At 38.2% G+C, this 9,655-nt stretch overlaps 1 protein-coding gene across 1 annotated transcript in view; it reads right to left on the reverse strand.

The window, feature by feature from the left end:
• DNM3 (dynamin 3) overlaps positions 1 to 9,655 on the reverse strand; it is a 172,359-nt gene that overhangs the window by 53,982 nt on the left and 108,722 nt on the right. The window contains exon 16 of the mRNA XM_010284144.1: positions 8,961 to 9,070. Coding sequence (XP_010282446.1) covers positions 8,961 to 9,070 — 110 coding nt within the window. The remainder of the gene's footprint in view (positions 1 to 8,960; positions 9,071 to 9,655) is intronic.

A 9,655-nucleotide genomic window follows, 5' to 3' on the forward strand; every position in this document is an offset into this window, starting at 1 on the left:
AAAGAAACACAGGTTTCAGCTTCAGAGCATAAATGAGGAACTGAAGGACATACGCACTGAGTCAGAACTCATAGGAAGCTTACAGTAAGGTAGGTAAATGGATGCTTGCCTCTCAAATCAGCTTCCTTGCTACTAGAATTCCTTTGCCCTTCTTTCTTCCAGAAAGGCTGACAGGAACTTTTGGAGTTCAGAAAGGAACTGACAGGGACAGAAACTTTTCAAAGAAAAAAAAGCCAAAGTAACTTCTGAAAAGAGTGTGACCTTTTACTAGTGGAATCTTACAAAAACACGTTAACATGTTTTACTCGTTAGGAATCCACTGGCGTCTCACAGAAAGCTCTAAAAACGTTCTTGAAAACAATTCAGATTTTCTGTTTTGTTCTCTCTTCCACTTCTTCAAATTGCTGAAGATATCATCACAGAAACAGTTACTACTCAATCCTCACTACTCACTCCATATGGAATACAGGGATGTCATGTTCTCATTGTCATCTCTATAGCAGCTAAATAGGGAGTTAAACATCAGAGAGAATGATATAATACAGGATACCAAGGAGCAAAAGAGATGTACTCTCAATAGTACAAATCTTGCTGATATTCAGGCATCTTTAAATCTAAGGGACCATAGAAACCAAACAGACACAATAAATGGGAATATGCCTAGAAGTACAATTTGTTTGCAAAATTTCCCTTGAATATTTAACATTTTTTAAATGTGAACACACAAACAGGGAAGCTGCATGCAAATACCACATCTACCTATGCTGGTTCCTCCTGTAGAGTCTCATCATTGTAATTTAGTATCCTGCATACTACATGAAAATATAGCAGCGTTACTGGAAATTAACATAACACTACTTTTTTTCCAGAGTGAAAAATACAAAAGATTACCATTTGTTACCTGCAGGTTTTATTATACTCTAAATAATTAAACCAACCTCAAGAACAGCATTCCAGAAAACCTGCAATGTGCTTGCTTATGGAGATGACCAGGCAATTGGACTAAAAGTGTCATTTCCGATTCCAGAATGGTTCCACACTCAGGACATATCTTTTCTAGACCAGGCCCATGACTTGAAAGTCCAGCAGACATCCAGCTGTAACCTTGCTTACCCAGCAACTTCTTCACTTTACTATTATCTTTGTTTCCAGTGTACTGGTTTCCTTTAGCACATATATTTCGGGGCACAAAGTGAGCTTTCTAAGGCAGGAATTCCCTTTACATTGCCCATAGGTGTTCCTTTCACCCCTCCCATCACAGAATAATCCTAACATGAAAATGCAGGAATAGACTAAGGTATTTGAAAGCATACAAGCAGAAACAAAGAAGTGCCAAATAAGTGTGAAGACTAAACCTGGCTGCAAGTTGCTGAGATTCCTGTCCCACGAGGCTGTCAACATTGCATAGGGAAGATTTAATTACCTATAAAACATCAGAACTATACAATCCAGGACCGACAGGTGAATAACACACCACTGAAAATCACAAAGAAAGAACTTTCTAGTTGCTTGCTACAGTGGAGGCAATACCTGTACGTTTCCCTCTTCGGTGGCTGCGCACAAAAACTGCTCGCCATCTGAGAAAACTCAACTGCTAGACCTCAAGATGGACAGTATCTCTTGCAATTTCTTAATACTAAGATAAGGTTAAATATTTATCTCCAACAAATCTGGAAAGATCTTAAAGGCAACTACTGCAGACATGTTACAAACACAGTTAATATGTCTGCATATCCACATATTAACCATAAGCATATACAGCTTTTAGACCGAGTTGGATCTGGAACATTTCAGTAGGACAAAGATGTGCTGTATGTGGTGTGATTTTTTTAATATAGAGAGATAAGATACAAACCAAGATTAAATGAAGACGCATTTATTCTTGCCAATATGGGAGGAAAAAGAGCAGCAATTACAGAGCAAGAATATTAGTGAAATTTTTAGAATTGTGCCTATAAACTACTACAGTCCTGCAAAGAACACAAACCCGTATTTAACTTAATCAGTTGCACTGAAACAAGTGAAGCTACTCACAGACTGAAAGATAAAGGAATATCTTCTTCTGCAGAGATTTCAGACAACTGTGCTTATCATCTCAAATGTTCAGGGCTTTTTGTAAACTTATGGTTTTTAGGATGCAAGCAGAATTAAAATGAACACTAAAAATCTGGAACCAAACGCAAATCAGCCCAATTCTATTCCATGAAAAACACAAAAGATTCAATGTTTAGTTATTTCTTATTTGATTGAAAATGAAATCATACAGAATATGGGTTTCATAAATAGTCACCTACAATGAAAAAGGCAGAAAATAACAGAATCCAGGTACTCCAAATATACATGCATAATCGGAAAGATAATCTTGGATGAAATTCCACTGTATGTTCTCTACTTAGTCAACCTGGAACTCAACTGTATACTTGTTCAACTTTTGTCTTAGTCTACCATTTTAGACACTTGTTATTCCACAATGGCTGGTTTGAATATATGTGCTATTTTTCCTATAAGAAAGCTCTACTAGAAGCTCTGCAAATCATATATTGCAAAGAAACAAAAATGATCATCTGCTCTGAGTTAACAGCAATGACTAACATTTTCTATCAAGGCGTGCCACTTCAGATCAGTCCAATGTGAATGCTAATTAAAATTAATTACACATGTCGCTGAAGAATTTTTCCTTAGTATCTAGGAAAGCCAAAGAGACAATCTCTGAGACAACGTCATGAAATAATAGCTCTTAAGGATTTTACCACCTAACTGATGGAAGTGGTCTCCCAGAAGTGTAGGGATCGTTTCAAGTTCACATGCACAAATACGCACACACAAGCACACAATTTTAAGGTGAAAATGAACATAAGATGTGCTGATCAGTACATAGCCAAGCCTGGATAATGAAGTATCTAAAGTTCTATATGTAATCCAGAACAGAAATGCAGCCAAAACTAATGTCACATAGGCCAAAATCGGCAGTAGTAACAGTAACTGGCAGTAAAATATTCCATAATTCCCTGTTGAAGAAGGTTTGATCCTTTTCATGGCGAGGGATGGGGCCACACAGATGCAAAAGCTGCTCATGGCTGTCAGAGCCCCATCACACATGGAGGAGGCACGTCTCCTGCTCCAGTTCTCTGCTGCCCTGGATGGGGGACTGAGACCCAGACCTTGCTGGGTCACAGTAAGCAAGCAAGGTGAAGCTATCCTGCTGGCTGAGTCGAGTTTACCAGCATGACTCGGCCCATGCTTACAATACCCATGTCTCTGGTAGGTGTCACTAACATTTCAGGTCCCACACAATCACTTAGGGAAGTACAGTGTAATTAAGGTATGGGTTTGGCATTGCTGTTTCTTTCCCCAAGAACCCCTTTTTGCTCAGTTTTAAACCTCAACACCTGCACCACCTATCCACCATACTATGTTTTATTTATCATACAAAGAATTCTTGTCAATAATGACAAAAAGGAAATATTCCACAAAAAAAACAACTTTTTTCTTTTTTTTTTAAATAGAATGGACTTGGGTGATAAAGGCTAGTTATTCCTTGGGTTTGATATTTTTCTTATTCTTAAATATTATACTCACCAGCATCTTAGAAATTTGTTTACAAACATTAGCGACTTTTTTCTGGATTAAATATGTGGGGGTTTTTAATTAAATAGATTCTCATTCTTCCATTTCTAACGGACAGGGCTCTGAATAGCTTACAGTCCAGCTCTTCCTGGGGCTTAGCTGAGTAATTCAAAAACAGTAACTAAACATACATCTCATCTTAGGCTTTCTCCTTTAGCCTGGCTTCCATCCAACACCTCCTCTGACCCGGTCTCCTTTCACTAGTTCCCTTTGTTTTGGCTCTTGCCCAATTTCCCTTATATATGGAGAGCAGTTAACCAGTTGCTGTCCATAAGAAGAAATTCAGTACTTCAAGCTTTAGTGCATTTGGAGTGCCAGAGAAGACTTGTGCTCCATCTCCTTCTAGAACAACATTCAGCCAACAACATGCACCCAAAATAAATACTGTCATGCCTTTCATTTAGTAGACATAGCATACTTTCCTGGGTCCTACTAGACAACACAGTTTCTTGTGCAATATGATTCCTGACAGTCAGAGCATACACAGGAGCTGGTAGCTAAAATTCATCATCTGGAAATTCCATTTCCAGTCCTATTGTATGCCCTTAAAACTTCCTTTTGATCACTCTCCTTTGGACATTCATCTGTGTCTCAGATTAAGGATCTGTTTCTACAATGAGCCTGCCCCAGACAGTCAGCTCTCATGCAGGGATGGTAGGTCCTGTCACACTGCTTCATGATAATTGAGGAGCATTTAGCTCTCAGGAACCTAATTCTTGTGAAGGTAAATAGGAACAGTTCTGTGCTTTGAATTTGCTCCTCACATTCCCCCATCATACCGAACCATAGAGGTGAGGAAAGCAACACCATTACTTGGTTTCATCTGGATCCTGGTTGGGCAAGAAAGTAAAAGACAGGAAGACTTGGTGGGATCTTTCTCTGCAAGGAAGGGAGAGTTTCAAACACTGTTTCTGCTTCTTTGGCTCCAAGGAGAGGAATGAGTCTGAAGAGGAACAGAGCTTCCTGCATAAGAAAGATTATTGATGAGGGACTCTCCACCAGGTAACTCTTCCTCACTGTACAGTTGCTACTCTCCGTATTGGTAGGAAAGGACCGAAAATTCACCAACTCAACAAACACTTCAGCCTACTATCATTTTATAACACCAAAAACCTTTACCTAGCAGAATCTATTCTCCCACAAAAGAGAAAAAATTCATCTCTTGAGACTTGGAGAAGAGGTGGAAAGGAAGCTTTTTCACTGCTTGTAGCAAAAAAAGAGAGTTTCTACTCATCATTCCTCCTTTACTTAAAAGAGATGTAATATTTAGAGTTGTAATACAGTAATACAATTTATTGACCAATAAATCAGGAAAAAAGTGCAACTACTCTACTGCAAAGGCAAAGGACTACTTTAGAATGATACAGAATCCAGTAACATAGTGCCGTGTGTATCCTGTAGTCAACCGGGCAAGATCGTGAGAAATAATGACTGCTTGCCCTTCTTAATTAGGGAGAGATGCTGAAGGGAGGCACATTTAAGACTATAATTCTTGTCCCAGACTACAGTAATTAGCTAAAAGAAAAAGCACCAATCGGGCAAATAATTTTTACAGGAAATACGTGGGGAATAAGCAAAATGTTTGGACTGAAATCCTAGAAGGAAAGTAAACTTTCTGGGATGGGCAGAATTTGTTTTGTTTGTTCTTGAACTCTGCACAACAGTCTTACACATTCATCAATGAGGACATCGCAGGTTAATCTACTGTACATAAGCACAGGCGCTGACAGAATCCTCTCTCCTCCATTCTTAGCTCTCCCTAAGAAAGTCAATCAGCAGCTACATCTACACAACTTCACATTAAGTTCTACAGCAATACTGTAAACAGTAGGTTTTTTCCTACAGTATAATTATTTTCAAATACTTTTAATATATTTGATCTCTTTTCCAGTCTAAAAGACTTACCAGCAATCTACTGTGGAGGAGAAAAGGATGGTTAACACAAAATAGCACTCACTTTCTTGACAGCTTTAGGTTTTGACAGATACTGCTTGACCCTACAGCTCAACTTCATTTGCTTAAAGGCAGACTCAAGTAGATGGACATGGCCAAAAATGATCCAGGAGTCAAAGGGCACTCACTCTGCTATACTTTGTTTTATTATCTAGTACTGCTAAGGTAAGTAAACTAGGGGAGTGCGTGTCCAAGGGTCTTCCACGGTGTCTATAAATTAAGTAGATGGACCCACTCAAAAACTTTAAATAAATTACTTAGTCTGCTGAAAAATAAAACTCACTCCCCCCATTCTTTAAGCAATACTATATCTATTTCACACCAAGAGTTTTCCTTTTTTTTTTTCCTTTAAAAAAATTGATTAGAAAGTAACAGGAAAAGGATTTAATTATTTCATAACGCAGCCTTTTCATAAACATACAATTATGTTCATTTCATGAGAATTTATCTTCACTGTGAAATCAATCATCACAGTCTCCATTTACTATACATTACCGAGTCACATTTGATTCCTGTCAGAGAACTGTTGACTTCTGCAGTAAATCAAAATGACAGATCCTGTTAGTTTCCTTCTGCATCTATCCCTGCCTCAGCTAACTCAAGATGGTTTTTCCCTCTATGCAGTGAAATGAGCATTTTCCTGGTAACTATATTTCAGAACTGGAAAGGTTTTCATAAATGGAAAAAATGCAGTGCATAATCCAGGAAACTATTGAAATGTATAGTATCAGAAACATATGGCTGGAGCAAATACCTATGCAGTGAGGGGCTGGGAATGAAAAAGAGAACAAGCTTATTAAAATTCTTCTCCTAAAGCAATTTTGCTTGAAAATGAAAATACTTTAATTGGACATTAAGAAAGTTTGCATAGTAAATGAAAAAAAATGCTGCAGATTATGAAGAAAAAAAAAAAAAGAGATACAGAATAATCTCCATGCTATCATGGAAGCTGGAACAGATGATTTTGCCTTTGTTCTTTAATGATCTACATCTTAAATAGCAAAATGGTTCCATAACCAGAACCCTCAGTGGGCAAACTCAGAAAGAGAAAGCTGATTTCTTTCTCAACTGGTAAGGTTTTTTTAATTAAAAAAACCACCCACCCACCTCCCTCTCCCCAAAAAACCCCCGCCAGAAACTAAGTTAATTTTTACATGAATTTTGAAAAGCAAGCCATATTCACTCACACACACACACAGGCCCCCATTCAGCAACCAGAAATCAACGAATTAGCATAAAGTAAAACAACGACGAGACTCCTTATTTCAACAGATCTGTATCGACTGCCTGTTTCAGTTTCCCCAAGAATCTGGGACAGGGAACACGGTCCCCAGTTGAGGGCCAGATCACTTTAGTCAAGCCCCAATACTCCTTCTTCTGCTAACACAATTATGAATTTAGGAGACAGTGGAAAGTGATACTAAACCTGTTTTGACCGATTTGTGCCAGGAGGCAGATTTTTAGAAATATCAAAAATCAGCTGTTTTACAGTAACATAGGAATTGCCATTGTAATCAGAATTCAATATTTATTCAAGAACGAGTTCTGCCTCCTTTTAAGCTGAAAGACTATCTTTATAAACAGCTTCTCCCAAGGCAAAGTTATTTTGTCATCTTATCGTTGTGCTGTCATGTCTTAACATGCTCACATAGACATAAGGATGTTTTTAGAGTTGCTTGCAGATGCTGAAGGGTCTAGTCACAGCCCAAGTGGGCAGGGTTATTACAGATATGGCAAACATTTTAGACATCTGATTTTGAAATCCTTGCTGTCCAGTGTGAATGTGCAGCTATATAACACCCAAATAAATCCCAAACTTGCCAATGGAAAGGCATGCTTCTCTTGGATTTTCACAGCAGTTCAGTGATTAATATTTAAGATGATGAAAATATTCAAAGACATTAGCCAAAACAGAAGAGGAACAATGAGGTAAAATTAACAGATTTCTCATGGAAGGAACTTAATATGTACAGCTGATATCAAGCCACCAGGACAAAGTTATCTTTCTTGACTGATGTACGTGCAGCGCTGGGACAATTCACACATATCTATAGCAGAATAGTTAGAATTACATTAATTTCCAGTATCTGAAGACCATTTATGTTTTTAGAAGCGCAAAAAGTTTTTCAAAGCTTTTTTCTGCGCCCCAGAAATGCAAGTGGTCAAGTGTTTGAAATCTTACTCCCTGTAAGTATGCATGTGACATACTTTCAAAGGGCATCTCCTGGCAGACAATGTCCACATGTAGGCTAGCTGAGATGTCAGCAGATATAGGCAAAGCCTTCATGGGGTAGTTCAGAGCGAGACTCACATTGCGTCCTCATGTTTCTGGGGCCAGCAGAAACTTGACAGCCCAGAAATCCTGTGCTTTGCTTTTGGCTTGCAGGAGGGAGGGGCATTCCTTGCTTCTGAAAGGACTATTTCTGGCCAGTTCAGGAGCCACAGCAGCTGGCTCTGCAGGGAGCCACATCCAGCCCTCATCATCCTGAACAACATCTGAAGCTTTGGCGATTCGAGGGGGGAGCGGGTGTGAAGGGACTTAGAAGAAAAGAGGAAAACAAGGGCATCTATCCATGCTATCACTACAATTAATTTTACTTATTTTCCTGAGAAAGAACTTACAGAAATTGCACCTTATCTGCTGAAATGCAATTCCACTGAGACAGCTGCAAATGCAACTCTCCTCTTCAGTAAAAAAAAAAAAAAAAAAAAAAAAAATATTACAGGTCACTTGTATGTCATTAAGTGTTGTCCTGTTCCCTTGATTTATTTGTGCACAGTAATCTGAATTGGCTGTGCCTCAGGAGTAGACTTCCATAGAGTGCCCACACCACTTAAATCAGAGGATGGAGTCTGAAAGGAAAAGTATGAGGCAAACACTACAAAGTAACTATTCTATTAATTGGAGAAGCAGAGGAATCTCATTTGTTCTCCATTCAGCAGTATTTAAACCCAAACAAACAAAAGAATGACTCCCAAGATTACAGACAGGAAAGATTTTCCACTGGAGAAAGTGAAAAGCAATGACGTTTTTGTGATTTACACCAGTTGAATCTGGTCACAAGGTACAGAAGTCATGAATGTTTTGGTAAGCGTAGGTGATTGCCAAACAAAACAAAAATAGGATCAGGACATGATTATTCAGCCATACAGAAGAACTACATGACTAATCATGAAGCTGTTTCACCCCATGAGTGGCTAGGAGGACACTAACCTTTCATCTCATGGTTATGCAACAGCAGAGCAGCAAGTAAATCAAGAATATCAACATCTTTGTTCCCTCAATGTAGTGGAAATACCAGAACTGTGCTCCCAGTTATTAAAATGCTCAGCTAGATACAGTTTTACAGAAGCATCTGCAGAATAGCACATTTTCTTACCTCTGCTCTGTGTTAAACAATGCAAAGATATGTTTGCTAGACATGAAGCTCTTTTCAACATCTCGCACTTTCAAGTTGTCCAAAGGAAGCATATACTTCTTCTCTTTTTCCTAGGGAAAAAAAAAAACCAGATTAAAGCAACACTATGTGAGAAGTCTCAAAGCAGCCTGATCTCAGCAAGCTCTGTTTAGTTGGTAATGCCTTCAGTACATTTATTATCATAAGGGAATATTCAAAATTGAAATGTCTGCTTATCTTTCATAGACATACCTGCAACAGAAATGAAACCTCAATTTCAGTTCTGTTTTTCACTGACCCTTTCAAAACATTTCCTAATAAAAAAATTCCATCTCAAACACATAGGCATCTACATTTATTATTCTTCATTCCTCTGAATTCTAAAAAGAAAAGGGTCAGACTTAACTAAAATGAAAGTGTCTCATCAATATGGAACTCTTCTACCATGTCTGTGTAGCAACCGGAGTAACCGGTGACAAAATTCATCTCTAGGACTACTATTATTAATTATTTAGAGCTTGCATTTCATGATCGCAGGGATAAATTTTCATTCCTCCAGTGAAAAATAGAAAAATTATACAAATCAATCAAAATCATACCATCATTGAGGTTTTATATATATACCATATACAAACAAAGCCAGACTCTAATCTGACCAGCTTGTTCCTCCAAACAGC

Source organism: Phaethon lepturus, unplaced genomic scaffold, assembly GCF_000687285.1.
Source record: "Phaethon lepturus isolate BGI_N335 unplaced genomic scaffold, ASM68728v1 scaffold20950, whole genome shotgun sequence".
NCBI lineage: Eukaryota > Metazoa > Chordata > Aves > Phaethontiformes > Phaethontidae > Phaethon > Phaethon lepturus.